At 42.0% G+C, this 18983-nt stretch overlaps 1 protein-coding gene across 2 annotated transcripts in view; it reads left to right on the top strand.

Moving 5' to 3' along the window:
- ATP8A2 (ATPase phospholipid transporting 8A2) overlaps positions 1-18983 on the top strand; it is a 591777-nt gene that overhangs the window by 544025 nt on the left and 28769 nt on the right. For both annotated transcript variants that reach the window (XM_030562288.1, XM_030562284.1), the window contains exons 34-35: positions 2754-2842; positions 11596-11700. In XM_030562288.1, coding sequence (XP_030418148.1) covers positions 2754-2842; positions 11596-11700 — 194 coding nt within the window. The remainder of the gene's footprint in view (positions 1-2753; positions 2843-11595; positions 11701-18983) is intronic.

Genomic DNA, 18983 nt, shown 5'->3' with positions numbered 1-18983 from the left:
CCCAAGGCAAAGAGACAAGGTAATTAGGAAGGTATTTTGCCAGTACTTTTTGTTTGTTTGTTTATGTTACATTTCAGCCTTTGGGTTTATAATAGGCTATAGAGATTTCCCCTCCTTAGATAAGCATCACACATCAAAACTAGCCATATGGTGCAAGCATTTCTAATCTGAAAGCAGGAATGAAAGATCACAAATAAACTAGAACTGATTCTCAGACTGGAATTTGTTTACTTCCTGTTCTATTGGGTGGCAAAGTATCCATAAAAGCCATAAGTGCTTTAGCACTCAGTATATTTTAATCTCTGTTACAGTTCTGTCTCTCCAGAAATAGGGGACCAGATGAGGGATATGAAATATCGGGACATAGAGGGGCGCCGGAAAAATAGGAAAAATTGGTGGGAGTTGTGCACCCACCGGCAGCTCTCCACCCCGCCCCCCACTGCACCAGCTAACCTCCACCTCCCCTGAGCGGGCTGCCACATCCTGCTTCTCCCCCCTCCCATCATACAGCTGATTCGCGCAAGCCTGGGAGGAAGAGGGGAGGAGGAGGAATGTGGTGTACTTGGGGAAGAGGCGGGGCCAGGGTGAGGATTTGGGGAGGGATCCAATGGGGCAGGGAGGGGGTGGAGTCGGGGCGGGGCTGGGGCTGAGTTGAGGGCATGAGCCCCCTCCACCTGTGCTCCAGAGTGCAAAATATTAGGACAATTCGCAACCCGACTGAACATCGGTCAGGACGCGGGACAAACAAGTAAATATGGGACAGTCCCGATAAAACGGGACATCTGGTCACCCTACTCCAGAAATAGTGTGGAGGATTTATCATCCAACAACTGATGGATGAATTCAGGAATGCCTACCTAAAACCAGTGCTAATAAGGGACAAGTTGTTGCTAACTATGGTTGCACTGTTGATATGGCCACCTATAAACAAATCAAATAATGAGAGACCAAGGAGTACTCCAGGTGTTATAGGAAGTTCCACTAGCTGTTTTCCCTCCAGAATCAGAATCAATACTGCATTCAAAAAAGAACTAGATAAGTTCATAGAGTCTATTAGTCAGAATGGGCAGAGATGGTATCCCTAGCCTCTGTTTGCCAGAAGCTGGAAATAGGTGACAGGGATGGATCACTTGATGATTACCTGTTCTGCGCATTCCCTCTGAAGCACCTGGCACTGGCCGCTGTTGAAAGAAAGGATACTGGGCTAGATGGACCATTGGTCCATAGATAGATCCAGTATGGCTGTTCTTATGTTCTCAGTCATGATCCAATGTCTCTGCATGGTTTGAGGACTGTTTTTTCTACTGAAGTGTAAAATTAAGGTCCTGACCACCAAGTGCAACTAAAAATCCTACAGTACTTATCACAAGCCAAAATTCCAGAGTCTATATTCTTTTTACACTCCATGCATACCTAAATTCACTCTCTACATCTACCTAAATTCCCCTGATGTTTCAGATACACACAATGTTCTTCTTCGCTTCTTCCTGAAATTGTTGAGCAGTGGTGTTGCATAGTTAAATCAAATATACCTGCATTTCAGTGGTGGGCCTGCTCTTCCATTTGTGTGAGTCTGTGTATATACACACCAAGATCCTACTCTGATAGGTACCATTGGATGCCGTAGAGATGTAAATAAATAAGAGGAGTGTGTGTGTGTGTATGTGGGTATGTGGGTATTTTGCATAGAATACAAGATAATGTGGGAAAAAGGTTTATAAGATTAAGTATGGAATGGGAACATCATTCACGAATACTGCGAGAACAAATGAGTTTTTCAGCTCCTCCCAAAGAAGTTCTGATAAAACCCTTACACCACACCTCACCATCACATATCCTATATATGTCACATTTATAGAAAAACACATTTAGTTAAATATTTTTATAGCAATTGTTTTTTGTATCCCTTCAACCTGTAGTGAGGTCTCCTAGTTACCATTAGCCTAAATGTACAAAGTTCAGAAGGGAGACAAAAAAACTCTAAATATTACCTAAAATAGATTGTCTATAAATAGCACTGCCATAACTTTAAGTAAATTTATCTTGGAGCTTTCCAGAGCTAGATGTGAGTGCTGGACCCCATTGGAATTCTGGAAATAACTCTGTCCAAACTATAATGCCTTTGTTGCTAATCCTGCAAGGATGTGAGATATTAGAAGGTATGAAAAACTTGTCATGGGGACAGGTGTGAATCTGGCCCATCCTGGGTCTCAGGTAGGAGACATTTTGGAAGGATATTCCATATTTAAGTGGGAGAAGGCTGAAACATTTCTGTGGCCAACTGATGAATTTTTTAAATGACAGCTATTTGAAGCTGCTCAGAGATCTGGAATGTTCAAATGGGTCCTGAAGGATTAGGTGGCAAAGGGCAAGAAAGATGGTTAATGGTTTACATCATATGGCTCTACGTATGTGGATATATACCTATGTGGTTAGGTGGATTCACAGATTTATATCAATAGTGGACTTAGCAATAAGGTTTGATTTGTGTGTGTACTTCTGAAACATTTTGACATCCTTTGGAATGAGAGGGATGATACCAATGTAAAGTATCGTTACCATTTATTTATTATAGGCCTGATCCAAATCCCAGTGAAGTCAATGAGATTATTTTCATTGACTTCTATAGGCTTTGGATCAGGCCCTTTGTGCCTATTTAATAATGTTGTCACCTATTTATTCTTTTCAAACAACCACCTACTCACTATGACATGGAGCTGATCCATCCTTTAATTATTTCTGTTTCTTCATAGGCAGGAATGGTGCTGAGATGTGGATACTTCTGGCTTGGTTTATTTCTGGTGCCCACTGCGTGCCTTGTTAAAGATGTGGCATGGAGAGCGTAAGTTTAAAGGATCCAACAATAATTATATTTGTTGTAGAAATCATTCTTCATCTATTGTTTATTCAGTTCCATTTCTTTCAGTCACACAACTACTAACACTTTATCAAAATGCTAAATTATAGTGACATTCATGCAAGAATATTTATAGAATCTAACTCAAAAGCTGTGTGAGTTCATCATCTGTAATAACACAAGCAATATAAATGGATTAATAGCCAAGATATCTATGAAGTACTTTCCAAGGATACATTGTGCTCAATAAAGTTCTTTCTTGTTGTGATTATTTGCATTATATACTTCTAACAGGTCAATTGCTTTAGACCCCAAAGGTGTCCTGTCTGCATTAAAGGAGGCCAAAACTTTATTCATTTTGGCTAGTTATCCAGAGTGGAACGTAACGGTACGTTAATTTGTAGGCAAAGAAACAGTGGCTCTCTGTATAAATAATTATTCTGTATTTTGTCTGGCCATTTCATTTTAAGTCTGTTTGTCTTGCAAACACTCACTGGCTTGTCGGCTACTCTGAGGCCTCTCCTTCCACAGTGAGGCTTCCTGGACGTACTTGGGACAGAGAACAATAGTCCTGGGACTTGACTGTTGGAGAAAAGTCCTAATGACTCTTTCCCTCACACAAGAAAGATCAAGTGTAGCTGATTTGGAAGCATTGAGGAAAGTAACAGATTCAGAGAATTTAGAGATGAAAGAGACTGATTTTATCATCTACTCCATCTCCTTGCAAAGCAGAATTGCTCTTTATTGTAGAATTACTGGTGTTTTTGTCTAGTCTAGTTTTAAATGTCTCAAGCTATCAGGTTTCCACTTTTTCTCTTGGAAAATGTCATATTCCTGACTGTTAAGATCTATTAGGCTTTTTTTTCTTGATATTCATCCTAAATTAGGTGAATCTCATGGACTCAGAATATAGGTCGTGTTTTGTATCACTATATTAGCGATGCCTTTCTGTTTGAAGAAGAAGAATGATGATCTGAAGAAAGCATTACCCTTATGTTCCTTATTAAAGGTACTGCGATGTTTCATTATGTTCTACAGAAGAAGGCCCATACAGGGGCGGCTCTATGTTTTTTGCTGCCTCAAGCACGGCAGTCAGGCAGCTTTCGACGATGTTTCTGTGGGAGGTCCGCCAGTCATGCGGATTCAGCGGCAGTTCTGCAGGTGGTCTGCTGGTCCCACGCCTTCGGCTACCTGCCACCGAATTGCCACCGAAGCCGCGGGACCAGTGAAACTCTCACAGAAGGCTGCCGAAGGCTGCCTGACTGCCGCCCTCAGGGCGGCCAGCACGCCGCCCCCGGCATGCACTCGCTGCACTGGTACCTGGAGCCGCCACTGGGCCTAGGGTTATTCCAGGCGTCGGGCTAGTATTGCAGATCCTCACTAGAGTGGAATAGGTGGATAGCAAGATTAATATGTGATTTGTCACAAAGCCATAAGGTGAAAGCCTCATAATCTGTAATCTGTACACCCTGCATCAAGCTCCTGACCATCTGAGGAAATCTCCTTTTCAGGAAGAAGAGTAGAAGGTACAGAAGGAATCAAGAAAATACAGTAGAGAGTAAGACAATTTCCCCAACACGCACGCACATCTCAAATGTCAATATAAGAGGATAAATCAGGCTACATGTATAGATACTGTAAATGTGTTTTTTGTGGGCTCAACGCTAATGCAGAATTAAATTGTTATACTTGCCTACCAAAATCAATAACAATTTTTTAAAAAATATTTCCTTTCTCTCCATTAAAGTTCACTGGATCAACATTCATGAGCTGCATTACCATGCCTAGCGTTAATGTCAGTAATATAACATTTCCATTGGAGCCTGTTATAGTTTAATATGGGCATTGTACTGCAGTGTTTTTGTTGTATTCAATTAGACTTCTCTGTTGAAAATGGTAGAACAAGTCCAACAATTACTGAGGCCAAAATGTCAAACTTGAATACCTAAAGTAAGGCATGTAAGTGATCTAATTTTCACCTCTGAAATCTGGTCAGTTAATTAGTGTGACGAAGGCCCCAATCCTACACAGAGTTATGCATTGCTTTATTTTACCCACTTGGAACTCAGTGGGACTAGTCTCGTGATTAAAGATACATATGTACGTAACTGTTCGCAGGAGCTGGGCTTAAATATGGATTTAGGTGTCTAACATTAGCCAGCTGATTTTGAAAATGTTTGTCTAGACAGTTAGTGCAGGTCAAACTTGTGTCCTCAAGTTGCCCTCTCTTCTTATCAGTGCTCAGGCTGAAGCATTGTAAAATCTTATGAAGGGCCAGTCATCAGAAACTATTAGTCATTAAATGTCTATTACTGACTTAGCCTGAATTATTCTTCTTTGTATATTTTTTAGTGAGATTTCAGCAACAGTGTCTTTTCACTAATTCAGACCAGGAATGTAAATAGATTGTGAAGCTTACTAGACAAATATAGATTGATTTACTGGGTATTGTCCAACAGAGTTTAAACAGGAGGCCCCTATCAATGTTAAGCAAGGAATCTGTTCTCCCAAACAAGATTTTTTTTAGACGTTGCTGTAAAATTAACACCATTAACATTTAAACTAGGATAAATGAAATGACACAGCTATCAGCACTACCATATGTAAGGAGTAAAGGTCTGTTTCCTTTTCAAAAGGCTTGCCATGCAAAACTTGAGCTATGACCAAAGCCCCTGGAAATTAAAGGGACTAGACAGATTTTTTCTACAGCAGGGACTAAATGCTGCTGTCTGTAATTTAGCAGAATCCATTGTCAGACATAAAATTCCAGAAGCTCTGGCTTTTCTTGGTCATGGAGTTTACCCTTTCAGTTCCTTTTGGACATGAAACATATGTCCACAGAAAGGGCATTCCTGTGACCCAAAAGACATATGCTAAATTTCAGTACGGAATGCTGCCAGAACAGAGTAAGTGCAGAGTACAGTTTACATCTGGTAGAATACTAAAAGGGACAAGAACAAGTATATTTCCAGACCCATGCAAATCTTTTTATTTCTAAACCGGGACACAGTCCCATTCTAGAAATTTGTAATGTTGGCAAGTTTCAGCTAGTTTTATATTTCCTTTGTTATGTAGGCTACAGTTGTCAACATACCTCTTATCTCCCATGTTCCCTGCAGCTCTGTGCCTGAAACCTCTTTACTGAATCAAGAAAATGTGGAAAATTTTCCTTTCTTTTCAGAAAGAGGAGGAAGCTTACTAGTAAGTTCTTGGCTGTAATATCACATTGTTAACTTGGACTCAATTTCCTGATTTCAGCTTTGGTAAAATATACAGGGGTTGTTTCTTTCTTATAAAAGTCAAAATTCTGCAACTCTTACTCCTGGGGGATTTCTGCATCAAAATATTAAAAATTCTATACCAAAAATTTAAAAACTCTGCATCCAATATTTTGAAATTCTTCATATTTTATTTATCAAAATGACACAATATAATCCTGTTGGTTTCAATTATTTTGGTAATTTATTTCAAAATACCTGTCAGCAACTATGTCTGTAACAATGCAGACAAAAAAAAATCAGGAATTTTTTTTTTTACATATACATACCTTTCTAGGCATATTAATACAGAACGTTGAGTAATTCATTTAAACTACAATACAGAAACATATTTCCTGTACCCCTCAGAGGCAATAAAAAGGCTTTGCGGAGTCAAGGGTAATGGAGAAGTTGAGGGAAGGAGCCTGGGAGCAAACCTGGAGGGTTGTTGTGTGAGGGTGGGAGAAGTATGAAGCAGGGAGGTTTGGGAGGGGGAAGATTGTTAGGGAGTTGAGGAGCCTACCCCATGCAGACATTGGCTGACCCCTTGCCTCTCCAATTCAGTCAGGCACATCTGCCCCCGTTCCCATGTGTCCCTGCACTCCCTACCCCCGTCTCCTTGTGGCCCTGCAGCCCCCCTCCCATTCAGCCAGTGGCTCAATGCTGTCACCCCACTAGCTCCTGAGCCTGCACCCCAGTCTGTCCCCCCCACTAGCCCTTCTGAACCCCATTCTGTGACCTCCCCAGCAGCCCTGTGTGCCCCCATTCTGTCCGTCCAGTGCCTCCTGACTGGGTCCTGCTGTGAGAGCACTTTGGCTGGCTGCCCTCTCTTCTGGCACCTGGTGGGCAAAATGTGTAATTGCAGCACCTCTCCAGCAGAATTTATATTCTGAAGAAAAAAAAATCTGCAGGGGAAACTAACTCTGTGATGCGCAGTGGTGCAGAAGTCCCCCAGGAGTAAACTCTTCTAATAAGAAGCTCTTCCCCTAAGGTAGTGAGGCTCCACACCGCTCTGAACATGGGGGTGTGTCTAAAATGCTCAGTTAAGCCCTGAATGCTCTTCTGTTCCACTCTCTTAACATTCTTAAAGAAAACCTGTTTTTCTGCAGCACTTCTACTGCCTGGTAACCAATAATATAGAACGGGATTTCATAGTAGTGAGAAATGATCCCAGTGCTAGGATATTTTGTGAAGTACAAGGCACAGCTGGGACCTGTCCCTTTCTTTTCCTGTTTCAAATGTTCATTTCTGCTGTTCTGAAAAAAGCAGTTGGGCAAAGTGCCTCTCCCTGCTCCCACTGAAGTCCATGGGAAGTTTGCCTTTGAATTCAGTGAGAGCAGGGTAAGGCCCTGAAGAATAAGAGTTTCATTTTGTAGCACCTATTCTTTAGAAACACGTGGATGGATTATAATTAGCCATGTACAAATACTAAATTCCCACCATTACTGTCTGGTTTAATGAGGTCCTTGCTCCAAGGAAATATCCAATAATATGACAATGACATGGCTTCGTATCAGTACTTTCTAGACACCCAGCTAGGATACAGTACCCATATAGTCCATCATTTTGTATTACTTAAAACTAACTTTGATGCTCTCAGACTTTAAGGCAACAATGTTTTGCCATATGGTGAAATTTCTCAATGCATTGCTTGCTTTTACTGTATTTCACTAATTGGACTCTCTGTTGCTAAAGACCCATTATGTTTACATTCTGGATTCAGTATTCACTCTGGGGAGAGAAAAGAAAAGCATCGCTCTAATCTCTTATGGTGAATGGAAACTTGAAAAGATGAACATGGAGTCTTTGAAGAGATTGGATAGTTTGTACTTTTCCAGATTTCTCTCTATATGAAAGTAAATCTGGAGGATTTGTAAAGTTCCAAATTTATTCAGGCTTTAAAACTCCTCAAGTCTATAGTACTCGATATTGTCTCTTTAAAAGGCAGGGGATAAGTTCAAGGTCAATGTTTTAACATATTTAGTCAAATTAAGAGGAATGGGAAAGCAAAGTCAATTGGAAAGATTATAAGAGTTAATAGCCCAAAGCTTAAAGCAGGCTTTATCTCCTAAAAACTGTCTAAAGTTTCAGTTCTCAAAGAGGAGGATGAGTCTAATTATTAGTCTAAGTAGCCACAGTAACTTGAATCTAATTAATTTTTGTGCAGTTCTGAGTAATGTAACATTCTTGAAACTATACAAATTTTAAAATGTTCCTGTTACTCTATTTTCATTGCCTATCAGTATATGTCCATGCTACCATTCAAGCTTTATCCCTCTCTTGATTTGGGTGTATTTATTTCTATTTTCAAGTATACTGCTAAAGTATGTTGGTAGGACTGTATTCTTTAATACTATGTGAGTCTCCTTTTCCTTATAGCCTCTCATATTCCTCCTCTCTAGCCCTTCGTTCTCTAGCTGCCTCTTCTTTTGTGTTCAGGTGCATGTTTAGGCAGGACCGGCGCTAGGGGTTTGAGCGCCCTAGGCGGACAGCAATTTCGCCGCCCCGCACGCTGATCCCGCGGCTCCAGTGGAGCTGCCACAGTGGTGCCTGCGGAGGGTCCACTGGTCCGTGGCTCCGGTGGAGCTGCCACAGTGGTGCCTGCGGGAGGGCCACCGGAACTGCGCGAGCAGCCGACTGTCCGCAGGCAGCACTGTGGCAGCTCTACTGGAGCCATGAACCAGCGGACCCACCGCGGGCACCACTGCAGCAGCTCCACCGGAGCTGCCTGCTGCCCCCTCCGGCAAAACGGCACCCATCAATTATTCTGGCACCCTAGGCGATTGCCTAGGCTGCCTAAATGGTAGCGCCAGCCCTGTGTTCAGGCCAACATTTGCAAAAGTGGCCATTCACTATGGGTGCCTCCACTTTTGAGACTTGGGGCCTGATCCTGCACCATTTATGTTACTCAGAGCCATGGCTGCTTAGTCAAACCATGGGTGCCTAAAATTGGGTATGCAAAATTAGAGATCAGTTTTGAAAATGCTGTCCTTAAAAATAAGTAAATAAATAAATAACAGTACCTGTAGTATCAGCATGGACTTTTTGTCCACTGTAGTGAGGGTTTTTAGCAGGAGGAATAATGAAAATCACAGAATTAACAATATGAATGTATCTTTTACCTTTACCTTTTAATGATGCGTACATCAATCAGTACCTCCCCATAATGCAGACAGATTAAATCTATGTTTTGGATTATTGGGTGTAAATTACATATCTCTGTCTGCCTAGGACGTCTTTGCCATCTCTGGAATTGGAACATACCATTTTAATACTGAGAGGCAAATACTTTATCTTTTCAAGTCTATACTGGTGTCTCAGGCAACTTGACTCCATTTTGTTTCAAATGTATTTTGCTGTCATATATAAACCAATATTACCTCCTGGGATACTCTTTCTCCATTAAGTGACATAAAAGAGGAGGCTGAAACTGTCCATTGGAGAAAGATATTCCTGAATTTTTCTTAATTACTTTGTGAATATGGAGATAGAGAGCTAGAATCTCCCCTCACTTACACAAGCATAATTCAGGAGTGATGCCAGTGAATTATGATGTAAGTGAGTCTTGAAATAAGGCCCAAGTCTCTTTATTCCAGAGACCCAAGCATGTATAAATTTTAGTTATGCCTGTGGTACAAAAATTGTTCTTTACATGCCACGCTCAAGGAAATAGGACACAGCCAGTTCTGTTACTTTATTTTTGGAAGCTGATTGGGGAGGGAAGCATCTTTTAAGTCTAACAAAACTGGAAATACTTGTGACTGGTTCCCTCCGGGGTGCCTCCAGGAACTGAGGTACCACTGAGCCCTCTGACCCCCTCAGCTTGGGCTCCCTTTCACATTGTACTGCTGTGATAAGCTGCAAAGCCCTCCAGCCTCACTTCCACCAGCATTCACACAGATATGGACACACCCAGCTGCAGTTACACGCAGGCTATCTAACCACCAGCTTCCCAGTCTAGACCACGGAGCAGTAACATCCTGCCCTGGTCAAATCTAGCCAGTATATGGGTTTAATACCCGGTCCGCCTCTCCCCCAATGTGAAGAGGACAATGCACACTTGGGGTAACCAAGCAGAGATTTTCCCCAAGCACTCGAGTCCAAGCTCAGTGGTTTGGATTAAAATGTAAAATAAGCTTATTAATTACAAAAGATAGATTTTAAATGATTATAAGGACTAGCACACAGATCAAAGCAGATTACCTAGAAAATAAAAAAAAATGCAAACTAAGCTTAATATACTAAACAGATTGTATATGAATTAGCAGAAATTCAGCATAACTGATGGTACAGGCAGATTTATAGACTCTTAAGGCACACACTGCACAATCTTGGGTGCTCAGATCTTCATACACAGGCTAGAGATTCCTTTAGCCTGGGTCCAGCACTTCCCCCAGTTCAGTCTTTGTTCCTCAGATGTTTCAAGAGTCCTCTAGTGTGGGGAGTGAAGCACCACAGATGATATCACTCCTTGCCTTATATAGCTTTAGCATATGGCAGGAACCTTTTGTTTCAAAACTTGGTTCCCAGTGCGGTTTTGGAAAAATACTGATATCTCAAGATAGAGTCCAGAATCATGTGGCCTGGTCACATGTCCTTGTAGCGTCATAGCAGCTATTACTTACAAGTTGTTTGGAGTGTTCCAGGAAGGCTCACCAGGTGGGAGATAAACTTCTCCTAAGGCCTATTGTTTTCCCTAATGGCTCATAGCCCTGAACAGGCCCTTCCCAACCAGCTATCTAGACAGAAAGCATCTTGCCTAGTGAGTGTCACCCAGGTATAACTACATTTGAAATACAGATAATAGTCAATATTCATAAATTCAGATGCAAAAATGATACATGCATACAAATAGATAATCATATTCAGCAAATCATAACTTTTCCAATGATGTCTCACATGACTTTTCTTGCATAAAACACATCATAATTACGTTATAATCATATCATAATAATATCACTATGAAGAATATGGGGTGCAGTATCACAATACTCATAAATGAAAATTAGAAGGTTTGAATGGCAATGATTATCTGAGACTGTAATCAGGTTTTCAGTGCACCACAATGTGTGGCTCAAAGGACAAAATGGAATCATGGTTTACTTCAATGAATATTCAGTGAAACCCTGCTCTTTTGTTTGGATGACCGGGTCTTGAGCAGTCCCATGGCAGTGGTGTCAAGTCTCCAGAGTCCAGCAGTTCTGCACAGTTTTACACAGACAGAGTGTTCTGTTAAAGAAGATGAACTATACTGAGTTTATAGTCTTTCAGTTCTGCCCTTTTCATGTAACATTACCCAGATATTATGAATCTGGACTAATTGCCATGCTTGTACAGTCTTGCATTACCCTGTTTCCCAAATCTTCCCAAGTCAAAGGCTCTGTGCCTTTTGTGTCTGAGAAGGAAATTTGGTCTTTTACAGCCATGTGAACATTTATGTGTTTTTTGTTTTTGTTTCTTTGTCTTTTCCTTGTGATACAGGGCCAAGCATACCTACCATAAGACTTTGCTGGAGCAGGTTCAGGAGCTGGAAACTAAATCCAAAGTACTGGGAAAAGCTATGCTTCGTGATAGTAATGGAAAGAGGTGGGGCAATTTCATCCTAATTTAAAGAACAGATATTTTTCCTCCTTCACCTCCACCCTCAAGTTTCTTTTTTCATTCATACCTAATTCTAGGTGGGGTTTTAAGTATCATCCTCAATTTTATCCACCCACTTCTTTTTTTAACTCCATCTTTTTCACTTCATTTCTCCTGTATTATTGCTGCATAAAGCCAAATTTGAGACTCCAACTCAAATCTCCTTCATGATGGCATGTACCACTACCACTTGGTCGCCAGAGCAGATTAAACAAAGTTTGTTGTATATTGGATGGTACCAGGGGCTTTGATCAAATGTTCGGATGAGAAAAAAAATTGGCTAAGACTCCGGACATGAAAAATTTTAGGCCAGCATTAAAAGGAGGAATGGAAAACAGAAAGTAAGGTCTTCATTGGTACCTGGCCCAGTTTGTCTGACCTCGCAGCTTTTGTGCTCTCACTTTTCATCTGTAATTTACAGGGCTGTGAGTACAGACTTCTCAGCATGGTCACTTGCGCTTCTCCCTTCTAGTCGCGCCATATGGACAGAACATATTGCTGTTATTAAATGCTTCATTGTAAGGGAGCATATATATTGTGTGGGAACTTTTGTCTGCTTTGAAAGAAGCTAAAGAAAATCATAGTGAGGCTTTTCCTTCAGACAGTTTCGTTTACGTCTTTAGAAAGTGGCTCTGCCTCAGCAAATCAGAAAGCTCTCTGAGTTCAAAAAGGGTTTATAACTAATTCTTGTGTTCCTTAAACAATATGGCACCACATGACCTGCTAAGAAACTACATGATCATTAGACTGGATTTTAGCAAACCTTATAAACTAGCGAATTGAGTGGAATGGGGCTTTTAGAAAGATTTCATTCTTCTAGGGCAAGGTCATCCTTTGAGTCTTTGATGTCTATTCTAAGGTAAACTAATTGCCGTATTGTAGCTGCTGCTGAGGCAAGCTGGATAATAAATGTTCAGCTTAATTTCTCTACAGATAGTGCCTACCAAGTCACAAGTTGCCAAGAAGTGAATTTGCCACCATGACTAATACACTGAAAAGCTTTAGAGATTCCCTATTATGAATTTTTATATGTTTGTATAATATGCCCTTAATGCCCAGATCTCAGTCTCAGGGATCAAGATTGAAGGAAAATAGTACAAAACAAAAAGAAAAAAAAACCCAAAATATGTAGGGGTCATTTTAATTAACAGTGAGTCACTTTCTGTCTTACTGCTTTTGAGTACTACAAATGTATGGTTTTATTTATAAATTGCAGCCACATGCAAAGGTGCTAGGGTGAACCTAGAAGCATTTAAAATGAATAAACAACTTCAGTGAGCAAAGTCAACAAAAGTAAAAGGCTCAGACCAAAATTTTGAAACTTGAGGGCCTAAAATTAGATGCTTAAATAAAAATGGCCTAAATTTTAGCGGTGCTTAGCAACCACTTTGGAGTCAGCAGGAGCTGAAAGTGCTCAGCACTGTTGAGAATCAGGCAAAAACTTGTTTAACAATATATGCTTTGCACCCTGAACTAATAGTCAACAATCTCAAATCCTGTTGGACCAATGGAAATGAATTGGGTCCAAAGGACTCTTCTGAGAACAAGCAGTCTTCAGCCCCAAGGCATTCAGTTCTGTGAAACTGTTAGGGAATCTGCTGTGAGGGGGTTCAGGTATTTGTACAGAGTATGCAATTGTATTTCTGTGTTATGTTGGTTTGCTTTTTATTGACAATATTAACTGTTTGCTATTGACACCACTAGAGATGGAGAAAGTAAAACTATTGTCTTTGCATAATGCCTCTCTGGGTGGTGAAACCAGGAGGAAATGCCATTAATAGTCATCAAGAAGCAGTTGGAGTTTAAGCTGTTTATGTCCACATGTGTCTCCTAGAACTTGATCAACTTCCCCGTTTATGTTTACACATTGCTGTGGCTTTTTGTAAATTTAACATCTGTGTTGTAATTCATTCAGATGTCACATGTTTTCATAGCCTTTTATTTTATTGCATTCTCACTGCAAACACTTTAATCTGCATTCCTCCTCCATATAGATTCACTTCATTCTCGAAACGCTTGCATGGAGATGATGTAAGGAATCCTCCTGGCCCTCCTTCCCAACCCCACCCCCCCACCCCATGCATTTTTTTCCTCCCTCCTAATTGCTCCCAGATTTTCTGGGTGGTCCATCTGTGAAGTAAATAATGGTGGAGTGTCTCAGTCTGCTAAAGGTTGGTGTGTCATGCTTATGATGTGGCCTCCTGAGTGCTCCTTGGAATTATGTCTTTTATCTCCTTTGTTTGTCTGCTGGCTCTTTCACACCTGCTTGAAATCATGTGCTGTTCCTTTGGGAAGGGAGGGAGATGGGAAAGTGGCGTACTGGGAATTTCCTTGAGCTGCAGTCTCTCTCATTTTGCTATATGTTTTGGGTTTTTTTTAATTTCCTGAGGGCTGCAGGGAATCAGGAGCGCTGTGATTTGTGCTCCTTTGCTTGCTCCTGCTGGGTGCCTCCACTGATGGCATGATATTTCTGTTTACCCTGGGACTACCTAGGAAGGGAAGTGAGTAACTAGAATCCACTTGTTTCTAGTGAGGTGGGTAAAGCTATATTAAAACTGTGCAGGACTGCCAGTTCTCCCTAAGTACATGTTAGCACTTGTCGGAAGTATTTCTGAAAACATAGCCACTAGATGTATGCTTTGTTCAGGCAGTGCTGGGAGATAAGCTGGCTGTCATCAGGATCTGCTTTCCTGTCCCATGTGGTGTACACTATTTTTGTATAGTGTCTTTAACAGAAAAGTATCACAAAATACTTCACACCCAATTAAAGATAAGAGAGGGACTTACGAACACTTATGCAACTATGAGATGCACATTCTGGATGTTACAAACTTTTCAGCTTAACGGCACGTGATTCAAAAACCGCCTGAAGTCATGCAAGTACGTGGCATTATGGAGTGGGGCACAAATTATCTTCTGGGTTGCAGTTCAGCTTGTTTTGGTTTTTAAAACCTGGGTAAGATGGTCCCATGGACCACACTCTGGCCTTGGGTAGGTTCTCAGTGTCATCAGCGGGAGCCTTGCACACGTATCCAAAATCAGAATATCTATATGAAACAGACTTTTCATTGTAATGTTTGAGATGAATGAAAACTAAACAGCTCCCCTTCATTGGTTACATTAAACTCGGCTTAATCTTAACCCCATCTGACTAGTTTCTAGAACCTAAATCATTTTTATTCATGACCTAAATACAAAGGGCAAAATTCTGCCCTTACTCACCAGCGTTGTGAACAGTAGGCGAGTTAAGGAAACAGCAGAGCCAGCCATATGTTTGGTTTAGTGAGCCATCCTGCCTGTGCAGGGAAGTAGAACAACACACTCTGCATCCTAAACCTTCACAATCCTCTGTGCGTGTAGTGGGAGTGGATGCTTTGCCATGCCCCCAAGTCAGCAAGCTACCTGTGGAGGATCTGCAGGCTCATTAGCCACTCCCTAATTTGACATTCAAGAGACTGCTGGGCTGGAATCCAGTGCAGCTGCAACTTGGGTGAGCCTTGGTCCGGGAAGGAAATAGTCTCCCTGGCACACTCATGTAACAAAAGACAGGATTTAGCACTAAATTTACATGAGTTTGGAGAGGTGAGGGGGCAATTTACATGCCAAAGCAAACATGGACACCTGACCAAAGAAGCTACATGAAATTTACATGAAGAAAACAAACACATTTTCTACTGATGCACTTACATAAGTGACTGAAAATAACTGGGGAGACATTTGTGAATTAAAACTTTTTAATACCCAAATCATGGCTCATAAAGGGCCAAATCTAGAGGGTCATATTTAGTTTGTTCTCTGTCTAACCTCTCATTGAAATCAGTGCGAGTTTAGTTTGAATAAAGACTGATTAGGGACCAAAATGACTTCTAGCTTGAAAATCTATGTCCATTTATTATCACTGTCCAACCAATAGGCAGTGAATGAAGTAGTGCAATACTTTGCTTTGTGAAAGTGATTTTTGATATTCAGGAGGATTTCTATGTCTCAGACTTGCATAGAGAACTTCCTTCAGGATTTATTTATTGGGGGTTAGGAGATTTTTATTTTATACTGAATAATATTGATGCTTTAATAGTTTACTCCACCCTTAACAAGGCACTGAAGGACTTGTCTGGGTTATAACCGCAAAGTGTCCATATCATTTAGAAAAGGGAAAGAATTCCCCCAAATCATCTGGAACTGTGATGCAACATTCCTCTTGCCCTATGTAAAATAACACGGGAATGGGCAAAATCAGTTTTCTGAGCCAGCCAGGCATAGGCCTGTTTTTTGAGTGTACTTCTGTGCAGGATTTTTCATTACACTTTGTTTCTTTGTCTCTTATGATTTAAAGTCTCTTTAAAGTCAGGTTAATAAGACAGCTATTTTTATCATCAGGTAAGAAACCAACACTGTTTTTCAGTGCAGTTTAAAGAGCAGATCCTCACAATCTCTGTCGTGTCTCTGTCCAACAAGCCGCTGCATTGTGGTAAAGATTCTCTTTCATTTAAGTGCTTTTTGGTGGGTCTACCTTACTCTGTTGCTTTGGTAAAAGGAGCTGCATGACTAACCTTTCCTCCTTAGAGCTGTCTTGTTTATCTTCTCTTCTGCTTTACTTAGTCCTGAATGCAGATGCCTATCTAGTCATTTCGATAGCTGTAGGACCCCATCGGTGCCCAGCCAGCTGACGCAGGGACTTATGAAGGCTTGCTCACTCAATAGGCCCCTTGAGAGAAGAAAAGTAGAGTCAAGGAAATCTGACTCAGCCCCCTTACTGTATCCTGTAGCCTAATGCTGTAAACCCTCCAGTCTTACAAAGGCAAAAATAGAATTGCTAAAATATATTTTAAAACAAGCCTCTGTGAAAATTAAGGGCCTGCTGCCACTGAAGTCAATTGCAATTTTTCCATTAACATCAAGGTTTGGGCTCTTTATATTTTCGACTACTAGTCCTTTGTCATTTCATATTGATGCATTTCAATCAGCATACAATTGAGAGAGGGAGACCGTTTCAGTAAAGCACTTCAGATCAACAGGAACAACAGAATGGTCTTGATCTTATTAAACACAAATACACTTCTGTGCTGTAAGCTGGTAAATTGCACTGAATACACTGTGCCAAATTCTGATCTTGTTTACATGTTGATTTCAGTGTATTTACTCAAGATTTACACAACTCTGAGATGGGAATCTGGCCCATCTTGTGCAGCTGAGCATAAAATTAGATTGCAATTGAGAGGTACATTTTCTTTTTGAGGTTTAGGGCTTCTTAGCAAAATTTCCAGATGTTCTTCACACCATTTCAGGAAAGGAAAGAAAAGACTTCTCCATCAACATACACAACAAAGTGACTGTCATTTATGTTTTTTTCTCCCAGTTTTTCTACTAAAAAGATATTAGACTCTTTTTACTAGCAAAATGCATATAAAATGATATCAGTGCTCCCCCTCTCTCTCATATATATATATTTTAATTGTTTTATTTTATGGTATCCCATTTTATCTGGACATAGGTAAACAGATATGACAGGTTTTTCTTAATTTTCATATGTATTGTTAATTTCTGGTGCTTCGACCCCTCTGCATAAGGCATTTAAAATCACAGGGCTTGATCCTGCTTTCAGTTGGGAAGCATCTCAGGCCATGTCTACATCTAAAATTTTGCAGCGCTGGTTGTTACAGCTGTATTAGTACAGCTGTATAGGGCCAGCGCTGCAGAGTGGCCACACTTACAGCAACCAGCGCTGCAAGTGGTGTTAGATGTGGCCACACTGCAGCGCTGTTGGGCGGCTTCAAGGGGGGTTCCCGGACGAGAGAGCAAACCGGGAAAGGAAACCAGCTTCCCCGCGGTTTGCTCTCTCGGTCCCGGAGCCAGCCAGCAAACCGCAGGGAAGGAGACCTGCTTGCTCGGGGTTCCGGGACCGAGAGAGCAAACCGGGAACGCCGCGGTTTGCTCTCTCGGTCCCGGAGCCAGCCAGCAAACCGCAGGGAAGGAGACCTGCTTGCTCGGGGTTCCGGGACCGAGAGAGCAAACCGGGAACGCCGCGGTTTGCTCTCTCGGTCCCGGAGCCAGCCAGCAAACCGCAGGGAAGGAGACCTGCTTGCTCGGGGTTCCGGGACCGAGAGAGCAAACCGGGAAAGGAGACCAGCTTCGCCGCGGTTTGCTCTCTCGGTCCCGGAGCCAGCCAGCAAACCGCAGGGAAGGAGACCTGCTTGCTCGGGGTTCCGGGACCGAGAGAGCAAACCGGGAACGCCGCGGTTTGCTCTCTCGGTCCCGGAACCCCGAGCAAGCAGGTCTCCTTCCCTGCGGTTTGCTGGCTGGCTCCGGGACCGAGAGAGCAAACCGCGGCGTTCCCGGTTTGCTCTCTCGGTCCCGGAACCCCGAGCAAGCAGGTCTCCTTCCCTGCGGTTTGCTGGCTGGCTCCGGGACCGAGAGAGCAAACCGCGGCGAAGCTGGTCTCCTTTCCCGGTTTGCTCTCTCGGTCCCGGAACCCCGAGCAAGCAGGTCTCCTTCCCTGCGGTTTGCTGGCTGGCTCCGGGACCGAGAGAGCAAACCGGGAAAGGAAACCAGCTTGATTACCAGAGGCTTCCTCCTTCCACGGAGGTCAAGAAAAGCGCTGGTAACTGTCTACATTGGATTACCAGCGCTGGATCACCAGCGCTGGATCCTCTACACCCGAGACAAAACGGGAGTACGGCCAGCGCTGCAAACAGGGAGTTGCAGCGCTGGTGGTGCCCTGCAGATGTGTACACCTTCAAAGTTGCAGCGCTGTAACTCCCTCACCAGCGCTGCAACTTTCTGATGTAGACAAGCCCTCAGCAAATCAGCTATAGCCCTGGCAAAGATAAACATGGTGATTGATTTTTTTTTTCCAAGTGACAATTTGCTAGATCAAGCTTAAGCCTTATAGAACAAACTAACAGAATTATATTTGCTCCCTCTACAGTACAGTAGGTTCACATCACATCACGTTGATAATTCCTATCAAATAATTATCCTTCAAAATAGCAAATGAAGTTCAAAAAAAAAATCCCACAGTGATCCAGAGTGAGGCTTGAAGCTGTGATGAAATCTATTGACTACCTTAGAGCTGAAGGAGGTACAAACACGCAGGACAAAATTAAGCTGCAAATTGAAATTGAAAGATGGGAACAGTGGGGACATAACAAAAGGAGAAGGAGTACTGATTAAGGGGCTGGTCTTCTCCCCAGTGCTTAATCCTGAGTTACTGGGTTAGGCTCTAGAGATCG

This window comes from Gopherus evgoodei, chromosome 1, assembly GCF_007399415.2.
Source record: "Gopherus evgoodei ecotype Sinaloan lineage chromosome 1, rGopEvg1_v1.p, whole genome shotgun sequence".
Lineage (NCBI taxonomy): Eukaryota > Metazoa > Chordata > Testudines > Testudinidae > Gopherus > Gopherus evgoodei.
Note: the sequence above shows the minus strand (reverse complement) of the source record. Positions and strands in the feature narration are given on the sequence as shown.